The sequence below is a fragment of the Procambarus clarkii genome, chromosome 24 (assembly GCF_040958095.1).
Source record: "Procambarus clarkii isolate CNS0578487 chromosome 24, FALCON_Pclarkii_2.0, whole genome shotgun sequence".
Lineage (NCBI taxonomy): Eukaryota > Metazoa > Arthropoda > Malacostraca > Decapoda > Cambaridae > Procambarus > Procambarus clarkii.
In genome coordinates this window covers 20807533-20828445 of record NC_091173.1, presented here as the reverse complement: position 1 = coordinate 20828445, position 20913 = coordinate 20807533, and the positions used below count along the sequence as shown (strand labels likewise).

Sequence of the window (20913 nt, the reverse complement as noted above, 5' to 3'; positions counted from 1 at the left end):
AAGATACCTAAAGGAGACTCTTCCACAATACCAGGCACAAACCGTACCCCAGGGAGATGGGAATGCTACTGTGGAGGGGACCACCACAACCCAGATCTCATTTGCTGAAATGCGTAAAAAGAGCCCTGAAGCTAGGTCTGCGGTTAAGGAAGTTGCCATGGAAGTGGCTTCCTCTCAGGAAGCAGCTAGATGTACTAGCCGGCTGATAGAGAGAAATAGAGCAGTAGTAGTAGCAGGCATTGAAGAACAAACAGGGACCAGACCAAAGGAGCGGAGAGACAAGGACAAAAACATGATTAAAGAGATCCTTAAAGAGGTAAGGATGGAGGGAGCTGAGCGAAATGTTGAAAAGGTTTTCAGGCTTGGAAAGTACAACAAGGACAGAGACCGAATGATAAAGGTGGTTTTCATGAGCGAAATCGCGAAAGAGGAACTGCTAGCAAGGAAGTGTTGTCTAAAAGGTGTAGAGAAGTTCAAGAAAATATTCCTGCAGAGGGATATGACAAGGGAAGAGAGAATACGGACAGCAGACGCGAGGAAGGAGCGCAGGGAGAGAGAAGGAAATCAGAGTACCACAACCCAGAACCCTACAATCCCAGAGGGAAGTGGAGAACCCTCCTCAAACAGTGCAACAGCCACAGGGATTGGGGCACCACCCCCAAATTCTACCCAACAGACACCCAACCTGCCCCATCCCCTGTCAGCCCCCCACTAAGTACCCACCTAGGGCACCCTCCCCCCACCCACCCCCCTCCCCCCACTCACCCCCCTTCTCCCCCTCACCCCTCTCCCCAGGACCTCCCTTCTCCCCCATCCCCCATGCCCTCCCTTCTCCCACATGCCTTCCCGTCTCTCCCACCCCCATGCCCTCCCTTCTCCCCCTCCCCCCTAAGCCCCCCACTCTCCCCCACCCCACCTAAGTCTTCCCCTCTCCCCCACTCCCCTAAACCCTCCCCTCTTCCTCACCCACCTCAGCCCTCCCTTTTCCTCCACGCCCCCCAAGCCCTCCACCCTTTTCTCTCCCCCCAAGCCCCCCCATCTCCCCTATCCCCCACAGCCTCTCCTCCCCCCATGCTTCCCCAACCCTCCCTCTCTTACCCACCCCCTGTACCCTCCCCCTCTTATCCACCCCCTGTACCCTCCCCCTCTTATCCACCCCCTGTACCCTCCCCCTCTTATCCACCCCCTGTACCCTCCCCCTCTCCCCCACCACCCCAAGCCCTCCCTCCTCCACCAATCCCCCCGTGCCAGGTCCCCCCAGCTCCCACTCACCCCAGATCCCAAAGGTCCCCCCCAGAAAAGAAGCAGAAGAGAGTCAGTTTCAGGGTGATGTACTCAAACATAGATGGGATCACAAGCAAGACAAGTAAACTAAGGGAAAGAGCACAAGAAGTTAACCCAGATGTAATCGGACTCACTGAAACAAAACTCTCTGGAATCATAACGAATGCCGTGTTTCCCCAGGAGTATACAGTAATAAGGAAAGAGAGGGAAGGTAGAGGAGGAGGCGGAGTGGCCCTACTCATGAGAAGGGAATGGAGTTTTAAGGAGATGGCCATCCCGGGCTGTGAGGAGTTCAGAGACTACATAGCAGGCACCATAACAATGGGAGGACCAAGAATAGTAGTAGCAGTAATATACAACCCTCCACCAAATGACAGGAGACCCAGTCAAGAGTATGAAAACAACAACAAGGCAGTTAACACTATAATTGAGAGGGCAGCCTCTGCTGCCTGTAGAAATAGATCCCACCTGCTCATCATAGGCGACTTCAATCACGGAAAGATTGACTGGGAGAACAAGGAACCGCATGGAGGCGAGGATACGTGGAGAGCCAAACTATTGGAGGTGGTGACAAGCAACTTTTTAACGCAGCATGTCGGAGAACCCACAAGGATGAGAGGCAATGACGAACCAGCGAGACTCGACCTAGTCTTCACTCTGAACGACTCCGACATAAGAGAAATCGGTTTTGAGGACCCAGTAGGAATGAGCGACCACAGTGTACTGGTGTTTGAGTACTTGATTGAAGAAGGGTTATTGAACTCGAGGAGGGATACCGAAACCAAAAGGTTAGCATACCGAAAGGGAAACTATGAGGGGATAAGAAAATTCCTAACAGATATAGCATGGGAAACAGAGCTCAGGGGTAAGACGGCCCAAGATATGATGGATTACATCACGCAGAAGTGCAAGGACGCAGCAAACAAGTTTGTCCCAGTCCAAAAGGAAAACAGAGAAATGAAGATGAGAAACCCATGGTTTAATCAAAGATGTAGGCTAGCTAAGCAGCAAAGTAAAAGGGCATGGAGAAACTATAGGAATAACAGGACACTGGAGAGCAGAGAAAGATACCAGAATGCCAGGAATGAATATGTCAGGATGAGAAGAGAGGCAGAAAGACAATACGAAAATGACATCGCAAGCAAGGCAAAGACTCAGCCTAAATTGTTGCATAGCCACATTAGGAGAAAAACAACAGTAAAGGAACAGGTTATGAGATTAAGGATAGGGGCGGAAGGATTCACTACAAATGACAAGGAAGTGTGTGAGGAATTGAATAAGAAATTCCAGGAGGTCTTCACCTTAGAACAAGGAGAAATTCCAGAGGTAAGTGAGGGAATAGCTAACCAGGAACCACTGGAAGAGTTTGAGATTACCAGTGGGGAAGTAAGGAAGTGTTTACTAGAGTTGGACGTGACGAAGGCTATAGGCCCAGATGGAATCTCCCCTTGGGTTCTAAAGGAAGGAGCAAGAGAACTGAGCCTACCACTCTCCATAGTGTATAACAAATCACTGGCAACAGGGGAACTGCCAGATATTTGGAAAGCAGCTAACGTAGTCCCGATATACAAGAAAGGGGATAGACAGGAGGCACTGAACTACAGGCCAGTGTCCCTAACCTGCATACCATGCAAGCTGATGGAGAAGATTGTGCGAAAAAAACTAGTGGAGCATCTGGAGCGAAGGAACTTTGTAACACAGCATCAACATGGGTTCAGGGATGGCAGGTCCTGCCTCACAGGGTTACTTGAATTCTACGACCAGGCAACAAAAATAAGGCAAGAAAGAGAAGGGTGGGCAGACTGCATATTTTTGGATTGTCAGAAAGCCTTTGATACAGTGCCACACAAGAGGCTAGTGCGAAAGTTGGAGATGCAGGCTGGAGTGAGAGGGAAGGTACTCCGGTGGATAGAGGAATACCTAAGCAACAGGAGACAACGAGTCTGTGTGAGGGGTGAAGTCTCAGATTGGCGAGACGTCACAAGTGGAGTCCCGCAGGGGTCAGTCCTCGGACCTATACTGTTTCTGGTATATGTAAATGATCTCCCAGAGGGTATAGATTCGTTCCTCTCAATGTTTGCCGACGATGCAAAAATTATGAGGAGGATTGAAACAGAGGATGATAGTAGGAGGCTACAAGATGACCTGGATAGACTGAGTGAATGGTCCAACAAATGGCTGTTGAAGTTCAACCCGAGTAAATGCAAAGTAATGAAACTAGGCAGTGGAAACAGGAGGCCAGGCACAGGATACAGAATAGGAGATGAAGTACTTAATGAAACAGACAGAGAGAAAGATCTAGGAGTTGATATCACACCAAACCTGTCTCCTGAAGCCCACATAAAGAGAATAACGTCTGCGGCATATGCGAGGCTGGCTAACATCAGAACGGCGTTCAGGAACCTGTGTAAGGAATCATTCAGAATCTTGTACACCACATATGTAAGACCAATCCTGGAGTATGCGGCCCCAGCATGGAGCCCGTACCTTGTCAAGCACAAGACGAAGCTGGAAAAAGTCCAAAGGTATGCTACTAGACTAGTCCCAGAACTAAGAGGCATGAGTTATGAGGAAAGGCTGCGGGAAATGCACCTCACGACACTGGAAGACAGAAGAGTAAGGGGGGACATGATCACAACCTACAAAATCCTCAGGGGAATCGACCGGGTAAACAAGGATGAACTTTTCAACACTGGTGGGACGCGAACAAGGGGACACAGGTGGAAGCTGAGTACCCAAATGAGCCACAGAGACGTTAGAAAGAACTTTTTCAGTGTCAGAGTAGTTAGCAAATGGAATGCATTAGGAAGTGATGTGGTGGAGGCTGACTCCATTCACAGTTTCAAATGTAGATATGATAGAGCCCAATAGGCTCAGGAATCTGTACACCAGTTGATTGACGGTTGAGAGGCGGGACCAAAGAGCCAGAGCTCAACCCCCGCAAGCACAATTAGGTGAGTACAATTAGGTGAGTACACACACACACACACACACACACACACACACACACACACACTTTTTTACAAATATAAGGAAGGGAGTACCACCTCTAGCTGGAAGAAGGGGAACCCATAACCTCGGAGGAAACCACACATAACCCATTAGAGGGAATGTTTAGATCCCCTCCAATACAGTTTCTGTGTGCTTTTCTCCTATCACCCTCTTCCTTTTTTATTTTTTGTGCTTTATTATGTATTTGATGGTTACAAGATATACATGGGTTGATACCAAAATAATAATACAAAAAGGTGCATAAAGGTTATGGATCTCTTGAAAAACACGACAATGGAAAACATTGATGAATGTCACAGACGGGTTCGATCATTTTTGCAAGTCAAACACAATATAAACCGTTCAATATCTTGGCCCGGCTTTTTGAGTGTTTCAATAGTACAAAACGTGAGCTTTTTGAGGTCCAAGAGTACATATTTGTACGTTGGCCCAATAGTTATAAGTACTGTTATTTCTGGAGGATAGATTTTGAATACAAGCATAGGTCGTATTGTCAGATGAGTAATTATAGATGTTTGTCTTCCAATTACAGACGAACTATAAAAGATTTAGATAAGTTTTTGGGTAGTATCTTTGTCTCCCCCGCCCCCCTCCCCACCTTTGTAGTAATTTTCCCTTTACACAGGTACAAGAGAACACACATTTGGCAGACTACAAGCTTTTTTCCACAATCTTAATTATTGTACTAGTTTTCCCCCCCTGGAATACGACCTGCCAATCGGTTTACAACCAAGTCTGCAATTACTGCTGAGAGAACTGGGGCGAGCAGTACTGGCTCGATCACAACCCCCCTCCCCCATCTACGCACAGGGGGCTCGAACCTGATTGAAATAGCCCGAGAGGCGTGGAGGGTGCATTCCCAAGGGCTAAAGTGCAAGTCACCCACCATTCGAGAGCAAACATTACCCCTGACAGCAGGTCTGGTGGCAAGACGTTCATTCATTGGATGCGACGGGGGGAGTGGCCGGGAGTGTGGCCAGACGTTCCGTCATTGGAGGCGACGGAGGGTGTGGCCAGATATTGCGTCACGGGAGGCGGAGAGTGAGAGAGAGCGTTTCCAAAGTCAGTAAAGCCAGGTCGGTATATACGAACTATAACTGTAGTAAAGCTGGAGATGGAACTAATACCGTCACTACACGAATCGATATATTAGCGAGAGTAGTGGAGAGGGGCGGGGGATGAGTGTCTTTGAGGTTGATACATGTGGCACCACTGGATGACGCGGCGCCCTTGACAACCATAGTGTGTGAGGATTAATATTCTTGCCAGTGATGCGCCAGGCGGACCCTGTAACCCAGGTCCTTTACCCTGGTAACCCACACAGCTACAAACCGCAGGAATGTTTATAATGCAGCAGTATTGTATATTTTTGGCTAGCGCATAGTTTTAGAAGAAATATTTCAATTTTTTTTTAAACAATTGTACAATTATATGTTTTGTTAAGCGTGAGCGTAGTTTTGGGGGATAGGTTGCCATTGGTCAGTTGTGAAATTGAAATAAGTTTATTGAGGTAAAATACACACAAAGGGATGAGGTAGCTCAAGCTATTCTCACCCCGTTCAGTACATCGTGTTAATACATACATAGACACACATCACAAACAATAAACATATTACCAAACATTCTGAGAGATAAACATATACATTTCCTAGGTTGTGAGTTAGGCGAAGCAGGTGGTGGTGGTGCAAGCTCCCACTGGCTGACGCCGAGCTGTATAATAATAGCGTTGATTTGATTGTTGCTGCCGGAGGCGGCTAGTTTATTGTGCACCCCATACCCATCCTGTGAGCGGTAGCGCAAAAATCATTACAGAGGGCACAAAAGGTCTTTATCAGACCTCAACGGAGATCATTACATTAACAATTTCATCTATCCTTCACACCTTATAATTACAATGTCAGCTAGTTACAGAGAATGCTCTGTTTCAAGAGATATGTATTTACAGTGTCATTATACATTAATGGTAGGTCTTATCGCTAATATATAATTGTTTGAACAATGGAGTTATTAGTCATAGGGGAGCTGCTGTTTATTATTAGTCTTCACAATACACTATTTGTTTCTTAATCTCATATGTCGTTTGTCTACTGGGAGCGAAATACGGATACAGTGCAAGGATTTCAGGTATTTTATCCTTAGTAATAAGATAGATTGCCATTTCATACAACGTGAGTTTAGAATTTTCTCTAAATGGCTCAATTTTACTGCAATCCAAGATATAGTGTTCGAGTGTGTGTCCCAGTCTTTGTCTACACATTTTACTTCATCTAGATTCCTATAAAAGCCGAACTGCCAGAGATACTTGTAGCCAAGTCTTATTCGAACTGTGACAACGTCTGTTAGTCTACTGCTGATGCTAATGGCCCCATACACGTGTTTTATTTGACACATTTCATTGTGATGAACAATGGACCTGCTAGTTCCAGTTTGCACTGTTCTACTTTCTTCAAATTCATCCAGGAGTTCTCATCTAATGACACTTTTATTTGGCAGCTTTTATTTAATATAAATATGTTATCAAATATACCTATTTGATAACTCAAGATTCCGTTCAACACTGTCTTTATTTACTGCAACCTTAGCAAGGGCGTCAAGTTTTATTATGTTCCTGCAGGCCAATCAGCCCGTCCTCCAAACAAAGATCCAAAAGTGATTCCATCCACCCGCCAAACCCGCTGTTTATGAATGAAAAACGGTTTACACACGACTCACAACTGATGACGTTCGAACATTTCCGGAACAAGTGCTTCACTGGCGGGTTTTGTTCGAACCACACCGCTGTAAATGCTTCACCTACGTACTACAAATACAAATAATCGCCAACAGAACTTAAACACCTAACCTAACCTATGCCTATATATACACAATATGCTAGTATAATATTAATTTATATACGAGAAAATTCCTGTTGTGAATAAACAGCATGTACAAATTGATGATTGCGTCTGTTGGGTCGACCGCTGGATGGAAAGAACGTATGGATGGATGGATGGAACGTATGGATGGATGGATGGAACGTATGGATGGATGGATGGAACGTATGGATGGAAAGTCGAGGACGGGTTGGAAGAGAACGTAGACCACTGTACTACAATAGAAATATGATTGTAAATTGAAGGATTATTTTATATTTATCTGTATTAATATAATTGATTCTCATTGTTCATTTCTCCTTTTCAATCGTGTATGGAGTCCGAATTTGTATTATGCTCAGTATTTATGAAGTAAGACAAGTATATAATACTCAATGGGCTCCCGCCATTCACCCATCCAGGCAGTGATAGTCTAGCGCACGCGCGCGCACACAGTCACAGTCTAGTAGCTGAGTGGACAGCGCTCAGTACTCGTATTTCGTGGCCCGGGTTAGATTCCCGGACCAGGCAGAAACAAATGGGCAAAGTTTCTTTCACCCTGATGCCCCTGTTACCTAGCTTCCTGGGTGTGTGTGTGGGGGGGGGGGGAGGATAGTTAGTAGTTAGTTGCTGTTGATTGATTGACAGTTGAGAGGCGGGCCGAAAGAGCAGAACTCACTCACTCTCTCACACACTCATAGTTTCCTATATTAACGTGTACTAAAGGTTTGAATTATTGTATTCTACTGCATTATGAAGAACAGCGGTATATGTATGCGCGCGCATTATTCGCAGTTTGGCCTACATAGTTATAATATTGGTGTGTGGTGGTGTGTGTGTAATGTTGGCACGCTTGGAGAAGGTGTGTAGCGTTGGCACGCATGGACTGGGAAAATGTATATGTTTATCACTCAGAATGTTCGGTAACATGTTTATTGATTGTTATATGTCTATATATGTATGAACACGTGGTGAATAGCTTGAGCTACCTCATTCCTTAGTGTGTATTTTACCTCGATAAACTAATTTAAGTTTCAATTCAGTGGAGTGGGTTAATCGTACGTCTGGCCGGGCGTGCAGTCTGGAATATACACGGATGATGACTCACAGATCACCAGTCTCTCTCGGACTATCGAAGGTGGCGGGGTTCGACCCCTTCGAATTACATTTTGATGACTGGAGCTCAGTACATACTGACCTCTGTACAAATATTAGTACATACAAGTGACACTGTAACAGTCGTTGACTTGTACATTTAGTTACCTGTTATAAACACGTTAACTTGCATCTTATAATAAGAATGTTGATTTGATTTATGAAACACAACCTGGCAGGCTACTGTCACTTGTTTCCGGATGGGGGGGGGGGACTCCTTCGTCCTCCCCCCTCCCCCAGAAGACCAAACATGTCGCGCTGCGGAAAAATGCTCTTAAATACCAAGGGCCAGATTCACGAAGCAGTTACGCACGTACTTACGAACGTGTACATCTTTCCTCAATCTTTGGCGGCTTTGGTTACATTTATTAAACAGTTTACAAGCATGAAACCTTCTCAATCAACTGTTGTTATTGTTATAAACAGCCTCCTGGTGCTTCGGAGTTCATTAACTGTTTAATAATTGTAAACAAAGCCGCCAAAGATTGAGAAAAGATGTGCAGGTTCGTTAGTGCTTGCGTAACTGCTTCGTGAATCTGGCGCCAGGCTGGCTGAAGCTAGGCGGCCGGGTCCCGAGCCAGCGTCGGCGAAGCGAGGACTGCTTTCCTCTTGGGATGTGGAGTCTTCTTTCTTCTAAGAAGCTGAAGTTTTCTTCTGTGAAGCTGGAGTCTTCATTCTTCTGTCATCTGTCTTCTACGACGGTCTGCTTTCGAAGCTTGCAGGGATTCCACCACTTATAAACGAGCAAAACTAGGTCCCCATCCCCCCTAAAGAGGGGGGAAGAAGGCTACTGCCTTCAGAAGGTCTCAGTTCTGCATCTTCTTGCTGCTATGTCTTCTTTCTTCTGTTTGTTCAGGCTTCGTGTAGTCATTTGATGTTCATTTTTGTACTGGACGTAGTCGCTGGGGAAAAATTTGGCTGCCGGTGTGGGTTCATCACATGCCGCGAAGATTGTCATTGTCAGTCTCGCACTTCACAGTAGTTCCTGGATTACACTGTAAGTATTCCACTGTTGTTTTAGATTTAGCTACTCAGAACGAAGTGCCCATGTAGCATGGGCTATGGTGAGCCCGTGTTTTCCACATATTTCCACGAAGTATTCCTCATACTTCGTGTTATATATACGGCTGCAGGCGATGAGTCACAATAACGTGGCTGAAGTATGTTGACCAGACACACACACTAGAAATTGAAGAGACGACGACGTTTCGGTCCGTCCTGGACCATTCTCAAGACAATCGACTTGAGAATGGTCCAGGACGGACCGAAACGTCGTCGTCTCTTCAATTTCTAGTGTGTGGTCTGGTCAACATATACGGCTGGTGAGACGTTTGAATGCAGGAGATCCATATGTAGTGTTGCCATGTTGCTGATACAATTTGATTCCTGCTGGAGAATCAATAACCGCTGAGCCTGGGTGTGGTGAGTGTGTTTGTGTCGACAGAGGCAGTAGAGTCGTCCTCAAAAGGCAGGTTAAGGCGGGCGATTTAAAGTGGCAGTTTGCAGAGGTAATGTAGGAGCCGTAGCTGTAGCAGGTTGCAGAGGGTGGGCGTCAGCAGACAGGAGATCTGACAGTGCCACTGGAGAGATGGTGATCTCAGAGGCTGAAGTAGTAGCGGTGGCAGCGGCTGGGATTGTGGTTGTGAAGAGTTCCTCAGGAACATTAAATGCTGGGAGACCATTGACAGCGTATAGGATGTTTAGCATTCGTGCGAATTCCTTGCAGTTCATGCCTGACATCATTTCAGCCAGGCGGATGAGTCCGAAGATCTATGATCGACGTTGGGTGACGCCAACTGGTGTGGTGAAGGCTGGCTGGTTCATTGGCCGGAGAGAGGTTGTGGCTGTTGCGGCTGAGTCGAAGATTGGTTGGCAGACTGGGAGCGAGGTCCCCCATTGACGTGCTGGCTGTGCAGAAGCTCCGCCCCCCACCCGGGAGCTCTGGGAAGTTGGCGGTCTACACGTTGAATGTTGTTGATTCACGGCGAGTGGTGTTGACCTTCCTGGCGTCAGACATCCTCTGTGTTTCTGCAAGTCTTCGGGGGCACTCAGCAGAGACGGCAGTGTGGTCACCTTGGCAGAGACGGCATCGGAGGAAGTTGTTGGTGCATCTTTTGAAGTGGTGATTCTCGACGCACTTGCTGCACCGTTGGGCTGGAGACGACCACTTTTTCGTGAAGTGCTCGTAGCTATAGCACTTATAGCATTGACGAAGTTGGTAGTAGTATTCCTTGCTGATCTGTCGGGGAGTGTAAGCGAGGCCAAAGCACCGGAAGCCGTTGGTAGTAGCAAGGGTAGCTTCCCCAGGCGACGTGAAGGTGACCTTCATGGTGGAGACGGTGGCTGTCCTGCACAGGAATGACCTGTACAGCGACAGCAGTCAATGAAGGGTTCTGTTTATTTAGGCTGGTGGCGACGTCGGTGGCAGCTTTTTCTGAGTGTAGGGAGCTGGCTGTCCGGACAAGCACCGTCTTGGCTGCGAGGTAGTGTCGTGGTGGGGTGAGGATCATGTGCACCTCTTCAAGAGCAGTAAGGTTTTCGGGGTCTGGACGGCTGCGGCACTGCTGAGCAGCAGTTGAGGGCCCTTATCGTCGACGACGACGTCCAGCGGTGCAACACTGGTTTTGGTGTTGATCAAGTCGAAGATCTCTGACCGGGTAAGAGTCCGGTCCTCTCTAAATCGTACCTTGATCCGGTAGATCACGGTAACTCTTGTCGTTGCTGCCCAATGTTTGCCCACCCGGCAGTGCTGGGTGCAAGAGAGCCTTGTCTAGAGAGTTGCACTTTCCTTAAGAGGTCTCCCGTCTCTCACCGGTATAGTGCACTGGATCAGGGTGGGGGGTCTGACCGCCTAAAGCAAAGTGCTCGAACGATGCAATGAATGAATGAATACTCGAGCATTAGGGAGGGGGAGCACGCTCTAGGGGGCGGGGAGCACGCTGTAGGGGGCAGGGACCTCCCCCCCCCCCTCACCACGTGAGCATTAGGGAGGGGGAGCCCACTGTCGAGGACTTGTTCTTTATTTTTGCCGCCAGCGGCCGCTGTTTATTTTCGTAATGTAACCCACATTACCTGTTGCATATTTACATGTACGCTCCCCCCCTCCCTTACCCTTTACGTTTGATTATAATACCATTACTGGTAAACTTGCACTGAACCTGTGTGTATAACAACGTAATATTAGACATTTGAGCCATGTCAACTAGGCAACACTTTGATTACAGATATAAACACAGGATACGCCAGACTTGCCGTGTAGGGCTGCTGGATAAATGCCCGTGTACCTAAATATGATATAAACAGTTGAGACGCATCTTGGTCGTCTTTGTACTGAAACACAAGCTATAGTTGACTACTATAGTCCATAGAAATAATAATTCTCCGAGTATCAGCAGATTTTGGTAAGTTTTTATGATCATAGTCTTGTAGAATTAAAATACAAATTAAAAAGTGCCTTTATTCGCCAAACTGGTTATAGCATTGTTGTAATCATACAGGAACAAAGGTACTTAAATTTAACTAATTGCATTGGATTGACTAGTTGTGAGAAGCCAGGCGGACACGTTATAGTTTGTATGAAGCCAGTTGATGTCTGAAGTCCCGCGATGATGACGTCACCGGTGTTGTGTTGAGGGGGCGACAGGCTCCCCGCCAGGGGGGCGGCAGCCCACTTTATCAGCGCCACTACTGGTTGTCCTCACAACAAATGTCTTCCAACTCTGAAATAAGAAACATTTTTAGTTACGTCTATATAATAGGTTGCAACGGTTGACCCAATTATTGTTGTTGTTGGCGTGATTAATAAGTGTTAATGTTGCAGTTAAATTTTCTTGTTTTGTTTCCAAAAGTGCACAGAAAGCAACAGCTTGGCTTCACTGCAAGCTGGCACCGAGAGATGACACGAGTGACGGTCTGACAGCTGTTGTACAAGCAAGTCAGTCTCGACGTTTGGGTCACTGTTAATGTTACCGACACTAAGGTGGTCGTCTTAGTAACGAGCAGACGAGGAGGAAGTTGTGACAAATCTCACATCAAATACACCGCACGCACCGCAAGGCGACCACACCGCAAGGCGACCACACCGCACCCACCGCAAAGCGACCACACCGCAAAGCGACCACACCCACCAGATAACTGGGACTTCATTAAGTATATTTTCTGTGGCTCATTGAAAAACTGCTGTACATCAGTTTGTAGGTTTGCCGTGTCCTCAATATTGTCTACTCTCATGAATATCATAGTGTCATGTGCAGAGGATGAAACGGTACTGTAGTTTTGTATTTATCAATGTCCGATATAAAGATAAGATATGAAGATAAGAAAAAGTATAAAAGCAAGCACAGTTAAGTACCTTGGGGGACTGGGCGTTTCTTTACGATGGATGATCCGGATTTTATTTTGATTTGCACACTAGGTTTTGTTAGGAAATGAAAAATCCATCTTCCTATCTTTCCATTTATCATTTTGTGTACAATAACACCATCTTGAGGTTATCTTGAGATGATTTCGGGGCTTTTTAGTGTCCCCGCGGCCCGGTCCTCGACCAGGCCTCCATCCCCAGGAAGCAGCCCGTGACAGCTGACTAACACCCAGGTACCTATTTTAACCCGGGACCACAGGATCACAAGTCCAGTGTGCTGTACGCTCGGCCGACCGGCTCCCCGGTCGATAAGATAAGAGTGATCATGGTCGTGCATGGACACACTTACCGAACACGTTCTCGAAATCTGTGAAAATTACATCAGCGCGTTTTGCTTCCATGGTACCCAAGACCATTGTCATAGTGGACAACCGGTTGTGACCGGTTGTGAGAGGTGAAGGGGCGCCCTGTTGTGAGTCAAGGTTGTCCAGGGTTATGTACACGCTGGGATTCAGTGTCTCTCTTGTGATCCTGAGACCTGGCTCATCTGCTTCAAAAATTTCTAGTTTTCATGCATTAAGTAATTTTCTGTTTCACTTAAATGTGCGATAATAGAAGACCAGTGCTCTATTTCTTGGTTAAATAGAGGTGTTGGTATTTATTATCTATTTAGTATTTAGTATTTATATATATTTAATATATAGTATAAATTGGTATTTAGTATCTTGGTATTTAGAAGTGTTGGAATAATAGTTTACTGTGTAATTGTGTTTATAAATATGTATTGATAATTTATATTATTTGTTGTATAGGATTTGTTGCATTTCTCTTTGATTGCCATAATTTTTAGCACATTATATTAAGAAAAATAAGATTAAGTTTACATCAAATTGATTTTTGTGGAGCTTAACTTGATTCATATGTTCATAAATCGAGATTTTGGGGTTTTCGCGGGAAGAACTAAAGTCCTAAAATATGTCGCTAATAATAGGACTCCCAAGCACTCATTACAAAGATAAAACATTTTAAGACAATTGTTGTTTAAACACTCGTAGTGTATAACTCACCGCAGCACTTGGCCTCCAACTCGTCCCTGTATGCCAGCAGTTGACGCACTCGTTCACTCGTAGCCTCTTTCTCCTCCTTCAGGAGCGACACGTGGTCTTCCTGCGCGGTTAACGCCATCTCCAGGCCTCTCTTCCTCGCCTTCATCGTCTCGCGCCTTTCCCTAGCGTAAACAGACCTTCGACGCTTCTCTTCCCGGAGCGGGTCCTCTTGTGGGGGTTTCTGGTGCCACTTGGTTGTCTTCCCGAAGATAGAGGGTCCGGGGAGACTCCCGAAGTGGAACGCGGGCCCTCCCGGGGTCCTCCCGTGGAGCTCGACCCCAGCTGGCTGAAAATATGAGGACACTGGCAGCTGGCCTGGTCCAGCTGGTGTTCCGTTGGTACCGAAGGTTGTGGGCACCCACTCCAGCTGATGGTTGGTGAATCCACTTGAAATGTTGTCATAGGTAAGTCCTGTTTCCTGGGTATAGCTGTGTGCGTGTCCTGCACCTGGCTCTGTGCCACAGAAGGATGGCGGCATCGACAATCCCGCAGCAGACTCCGTGCCACAGAAGGATGGCGGCATCGACAATCCTGCAGCAGACTCTGTGCCACTGAAGGATGGCTGCATCGACAATCCTGCAGCAGATTCTGTGCCACTGAAGGATGGCTGCATCGACAATCCTGCAGCAGACTCTGTCCCACAGAAGGATGGCGGCATCGACAATCCTGCAGCAGACTCCGTGCCACTGAAGGATGGCTGGACCAACAATCCTGCAGCAGACTCTGTCCCACAGAAGGATGGCTGCATCGACAATCCTGCAGCAGATTCTGTGCCACTGAAGGATGGCTGGACCAACAATCCTGCAGCAGACTCTGTGCCACTGAAGGATGGCTGGACCAACAATCCTGCAGCAGGCTCCGTCCCACAGAAGGATGGCGGAGAGGACAGTGGTGCAGGCAGCAATGGACAGCTTCTGTCAGAGGGCCACCAGGCTTGTGAGTATTGGGTATGGGCTACACACCCGGTGCTCTGCGACAACAGGGGCAGGCTCTGAAGGCTAAGAGCGTCTTCGTGACCTGTCCGAGGAGTGCCAAGGGCGTCGTCCTCTTCGGCGGATCTCCGCTGACCGCGCGATGGGAACATGGTACAGTAAGGGGACAACAATCTACCCAAAGTGGTGGAGAGTTCCCAGTTAGCTTGGTGTGCGTGACCAAGTGCCTCAAGCTCAGCCAGAACATCGTATCTTATATAGCATCGATATTTACGTTGCCTGCGGAACATCCTATTGCATCTTGAGCCTTGAGGATCTTAGAGGTCCGTTTAAAAGCTTAGCTGCATGCTGTCAGTCAGTCGGTTTTGTTCAAGCACGAGTTTTTCCCGTGAAAAGCTCGCGTTTTGCTACGGAGTCGAGGCGGCATCCGGTCTGGGAATACGTTTCATAATCTAACATTTACGGACATGAATTCCCTCGCTATGCATGTGTTCTCCCTTAGCTGGTCGAGAACCGGGCCGCAGGGACGCTAAGCCCAGAAGTTATGGCAAGATAACCGCAAGCTAACGTATGTACGATGTCTTTTTAGCTTGACTACAAGGGGATTTTAACTTGTGATTCTGTTCTTGTTTTGTAATGTGCGATTCATTTTGTTGTGGATTTGTTGACTGCTTGTGAAATGTAGGCTTAAGCTTGTAAAGTTTCCTTGTATATTCAATGTACGACAACTTGTGGTCTTTGAATGAAGGTTTTTGCGTGTTTTAGTGCTGATGAGGAGTTAGGTTTGGTAGAGACGACCACACCACTGGTGAGAACCCAGGGGTCACACGGGTGACTCTGTAACTGTATAGTATCTGTGTGTGTGGGTTTCTGGCTCCCCCTGCCTGCCTGCCTGCCTGCCTGCCTGCTGCTCTGTGATGGTCTGTTTGTGTGAAGGGTGTTTTTGCAAGACTATTACTGGTGTGTGAGGGTGGTGGCGGTGGCGACGGCAACCACCACCATCACCACCACGACCACCACCATCACCACCACGACCACAGCCATCACCACCACGACCACAGCCATCACCACCACGACCACAGCCATCACCACCACGACCACCACCATCACCACGACCACAGCCATCACCACCACGATCACCACCATCACCACGACCACAGCCATCACCACCACGACCACAGCCATCACCACCACGACCACCACCATCACCACCACGACCACAGCCATCACCACCGAAGGTAACGCTTGCTTCAGTGATCATCGTCTTCGTACATGAAGTGTTGCAGCTTCCCTGGAAACACAAACCGTAACTGTCTCTATTTTCCGCTTGTTACAACTTGTAATAAAGTTGTTACATCTTGGCTTAATGTGTTTATGACGTATTAGAACGTTGTTACAACTTGCTATATTGGTTGTTATAACCGGTTAGGAGGTGGTAAAGCTTGTTCGAACGTTGTAGCAACGTCGTAGTTTCAGTGTGTGTTTGGCGGGTTAGGTTCGTCTTAAGGACGTTTCCTCAACAGTCTTGTGATGTGACCTCATTAAGGTTAATGATGCATTCTTTTATAATACAAATAATTTTATTTGACAAAAGTTCATATGTTGCTGGAAAGATATGTACAGTATATATATTTGTTTCATTTGTTGCTTAAAATTATAAATATAATAATCACGATATTCAAAACATAGACCTGAGTGTATTATTAGAAATCACTTGATTCATTTTTTTTTGGTCTCAGAATCCAGATATTGTATGTATATTGTAGTTGTATGCTTCATACAAGTTCACAGGATCAATAGGTGACTAATGAAACTCTGAAGCTTGTAATAGGTCGCTCACGAATCTCCGAAGCTTGTAATTGGTCACTTAACAAAGCTCTGCAAAACTTTGGTCACTAAAAGCTCTGTAATAGGTCGTTCACGAGGCTCTTAAGTTTCATTTGATAGTTTTAACATTTTTACGAATTTATTTATTTATATCTTTTCCAAGTCCTCCAGGAGTGTGCAAGGTGGTGGCTCACTGACGTCACCGAGAGTACCGGAGGCCTGTTAGCTTCCAGGATGAGGATTCATCAAGTGTTTACGTGTCCACTTGCGAAACTTGTACATCTTTCCTCAGTCATTGCAGCTTAGTTCACATTTATGAAACAGTTTAAGCTCCGAAGGATTACGAAGTTGTCAGGTTGGCAGGCAGTTCATAGGGAGGTAGAGTCCAGTTGAGAGGTGCACCATGTCAAGTTTTGCTTGCATCTGGGTCACCAAGTCTTCACGCTTGTGCTTCTCAGTCAGTAGTATCTTGATCTCCTCCTCCATGTTGTCGAGGGTCTGCTGGAGCTCCTCCACCCGTTGGGCGTTCCTCCGACGGTTCCTCACGGCCTTGATCGCCCGAAGTCTCTTCTTCTCCAGCTCCTGGTCGCTCTGCTCCGGCCACTCGTACACCTTCAGCTTACGTCCAGAGAGCGTGACCGGCTGTTCGCTCTTTGAGAAGCCCGTATCGGCCGCCCACGGAGATGGGGAGTAATGCGGGGGACTCACAGCAGGCCAGCCTGCAGCAGCAGGCGCCTGCGACTGGTAACTGTTAATAGAATCGCTGTACAACTGCGACGGTGAAGCACCTTCTCCGGGAGTGTACAAGGGCGAAATCCAGTCACAGCTACGACCGCCAGATTTGCTCGTTTTATCAGAGGGCTGACATTGTGCTTGGCCGCAAGCCCTGGGCTCTGCCCTCGAGGGATGCCGACACACACCGACCGCGAACACCTCACGGTTTTCCAAGCTCCGATTTTCGTCATATTGGGAGTAGCGTCGGTCGCTGCGGGCAGCAGGAGTCGGCAGATTTGTTTCTTGAGAGCTTGGGAATCCACCGAGAGGAAGCATTAACGCGACTCTTGAGATTCTCGAGCGTGGACTAGAGCGCGTTGTCGTCCTCCACAGCGACGGGAGAGGTGTGTGGGGAAATGATGACTCTCCTACCGCATATATACTTCAGCTGACACAACAGGGGAATTCTTTTACGGGGAGAATACCGAAGAAGTCCCCCGGCTTCAGCTCACGGTGTACTTGACGACAGGAAAAGGAAATAGTGCTCTACTGCCACTTGTAATCGGTAGCCCGGGGATGGGGAGGGGGGGGGGGGGAGGGGGAACTCCCCTGAAGCTGGCACCCAGGGCGGGCGGGCGCATACCCCCCTCCCCCCATGAGAGGGGGGCCTCACAGCTGAGTGGACAACGCTCGGGAGTCGTTGTCCTAAGGGCCCGGGCTCGATTCCCGACCGAGCCGGAGACAAATGGGCAATTTGCTGATGAGTCACAATAACAAGGTTGAAGAAATGTTTATCAAATCATACTAGAAGATCGGGAGACGACGACGTTTCGGTCCTTCCTAGACCATTATCAAGTCGATTGTGATGAGACGAGATTGATGATTGATGAAGATTAAGCCACCCAAGAGGTGGCACGAGCATGAATAGCCCGTAAGGGACTGAGACGATGGAGGCACGGGCAAGCGAGAGGCGAGGAGGAGGAAATCTTAGAGGAAGTTAAGCAAGGCGAAAGATAGGGAAGGGATAGGTGTAATAAAGGAGGTAGTAATAGGAGTAAGAATAGGAACGAAATAAAAATGACAAGAGAAAAAACAAGAGAAAAAAGAATGGATAGGCTTATGCATCATCTTCTTGAGATTATCTTGATGATTACGGGGATTAGCATCCCCTCGGCCCGGTCCTCGACCAGGCCTTCTTTTTGTTACACACCCCCAGGAAGCAGCCCGTAGCAGCTGTCTAACTCCCAGGTATCTATTTACTGCTAGGTGAAGAGGGTCATCAGGGTGAAAGAAACTCTGCCCATTTGTTTCCGCCTCCACCGGGGGATCGAAACCAGAACCTCAGGACTACGAATCCCGAGCGCTGTCCACTCGGCTGTCAGGCCCCCCTACATGTATGTATAACCTAAGCCTAATTTTTCCTGAGGTGTGAGCTTGTATTAGGACATCATCTGCATATCCCACTTGTTGTGTTCCTTCCGGAAACTCAATATTTGCAATGGCGTTCATAAGAATGTTAAATAGTGTGGGGCTTAAGACTCCTCCTTGGGGGGTCCCGAGTTCCATACTCACTGTTCTGGAGACTGCTCCGTTGAAGCAAACCTTGGCTTTCCTCCCTGTGAGGTAGTCTTCAATCCATTTCATGAGTCTTCCCTTGACACCTATGCATGCAAGCTCGTCCAGGATCGCAATCCCTTGAGCTTTGTCGTAGGCTCCTTTAATGTCAACAAATACAGAGTACTTAGCTCTGTTATTAGCCAGGTAATTAGACAATTTGCTCCTGCCTATTTTGTGCAACAGTCGGTTTAGGATGATCATTTCACGCACCTTGCAAGTGCATGACATGAGACTGATAGGTCTGTAATTGCCAGGGTCATTGGGCTTCGGTATGACCCCCCCCCCCCTCTTCAGTAGCGTGTCCGGTTAGATGTGGCGATTCAGTTGCATTGAGAGGGAAAAATGTATGCTGTAGGAAGGAGGGGGGGGGGGACGGCTTTGTTACCCCCTACTAATACTGTGGTCCGGGTCAATCTACGGACGTACGGTTTAGCAGAAGGGACACAATTCCCGAGGTCCAAAACGTGGTACGGGGATAGTTGATCAGAGTGAGGGACATTGTATATATAACCCGGTACACCGTTGCACAGCTGCAGAGCTGAACCTCCACCAGACAGCTTGGGTCACTTCAGCGGTCCACGCCTTCACGCCCCACAATGACTGCCTTCGACGGCCATTCGTCCATGTTCGCAGAGTTTTCAGCAGTCGCTCCAATTGACGACTGCGACATTCTAAACGAAATTGATCTGGATCTGTTTGACAACCCAAGAAAAGTTGTCCACGAAACGCACAGCATCCACTATCCGGCCACCCTTTCCAGTGCTTATATGGGAAATCTTCACACAAAAATCGATTGTCATTCGCAAATTTTCGTGAGCCACTCCGGGCGCGCCAAAAAGGACACAGGCGCTGAGAGGACTAGTGGCGCTTTCCTCACGCCGACAACCAGTGCCGCAAGTTGGTCTAGTACATCTACCAGTGAGCCCGACTTAAACCAAGCCAGTTTTCCCCTGATCAACCCCCAGCTGCTGAAGCTGCCCAAAGCAAGTCGGAACAAGACCTATCAGTGGCCGAAACAGGACGATCCTCTCCTCGAGAGCGTGAGAGTTCGGGCACTAAAAGCCTTCAACAACAGAGAGAAACACGCACAGCGAGTGAGGGAACTCGTCGCCAAGCTCAACTGCAGAAATAATGAAATCCAGATGTTGCAACAAGATATAAAGGCTCTGGACCAGAAGATTGAGCACCTCCAGACTCAACTCCACCAGCTGTCACCTCTGGCACCAAACATGGCCACTTGAACACACTATACAGCCTCATCTTGGCTACAATATTACCCTATTGCACCAAGTTGCCAGTTCCTCCATGTATGGCGCCAAGGGACTATTATCATGGACACCAGAAGGATGCCATCAGTCTTTACACCAACATATTGCAAAATGTTATTAGCGTGTGTAGCCTCTTGAAAGCAACCCTACAATGAATTGGCCTGCAACGTTCATTGTGTAACGAACTAGTCAGTAGTCTTAATTGTGTAATCAACTAGTCATTAGTCTTCATTGTGTAACGAACTAGTCCGGAGTGTTCATTGTGTAACCAACTAGTCAGTAGTCTTAATTGTGTAACGAACTAGCCTGTAGCATTCACTAGCCATAAGAAACTAGCCTGTAGCATTCACTAGCCATAAGAAACTAGCCTGTAGCATTCACTAGCCATAAGAAACTAGTCAGTAGCATTCACTAGCCATAATAAAACTCATTCCTGTCAAAACAATGTAGCAATAAAACATCTAAAATAAAAACCCACAGAATACAACAATGTATTTATCCCCTCGCATCACCTTCATATATAAATACAATCACCTTGTATTTCAACATCATACATTCACCACATGAGGTACTCGGCGGTGCCCGGGTCTTTCCCAAAAAGGTTGCGCCATTAGGAGACGCTTTAACCTTAAAGGCAGGAAGTGCAATGTGAATGACTATTCAACTTCTAAAGACTGAACCTTTAACAAGCCGAGCAGCTAACTAGAGCTAAGGATTAGTAAACAGTTCCTCGTCCCCCTGGGGGAAGGGGAGCGAGATTATGATGATACAGGTGTTTTGAAATCG

General features: G+C 47.3%; 3 protein-coding genes across 7 annotated transcripts in view; 2 read left to right on the top strand and 1 right to left on the bottom strand.

Annotated features, from left to right (window-relative positions):
* LOC123761636 (uncharacterized) overlaps window positions 1-20913 on the top strand; it is a 193737-nt gene that overhangs the window by 24617 nt on the left and 148207 nt on the right. The gene's annotated exons all lie outside the window — the stretch shown is intronic.
* Window positions 14064-15257, top strand: LOC138367969 (thioredoxin domain-containing protein 2-like). The gene is made up of 3 exons (XM_069330255.1): window positions 14064-14087; window positions 14198-14716; window positions 15204-15257. Exons 1-3 carry the CDS (start codon window positions 14064-14066, stop codon window positions 15255-15257), a joined length of 597 nt encoding a protein of 198 aa, XP_069186356.1.
* On the bottom strand, window positions 16265-18531 carry LOC123753051 (uncharacterized). The gene has a single exon (XM_045735057.2). The coding sequence runs from the start codon at window positions 17576-17578 to the stop codon at window positions 16880-16882; it is 699 nt and encodes a 232-aa protein (XP_045591013.2). The 5' UTR covers window positions 17579-18531; the 3' UTR covers window positions 16265-16879.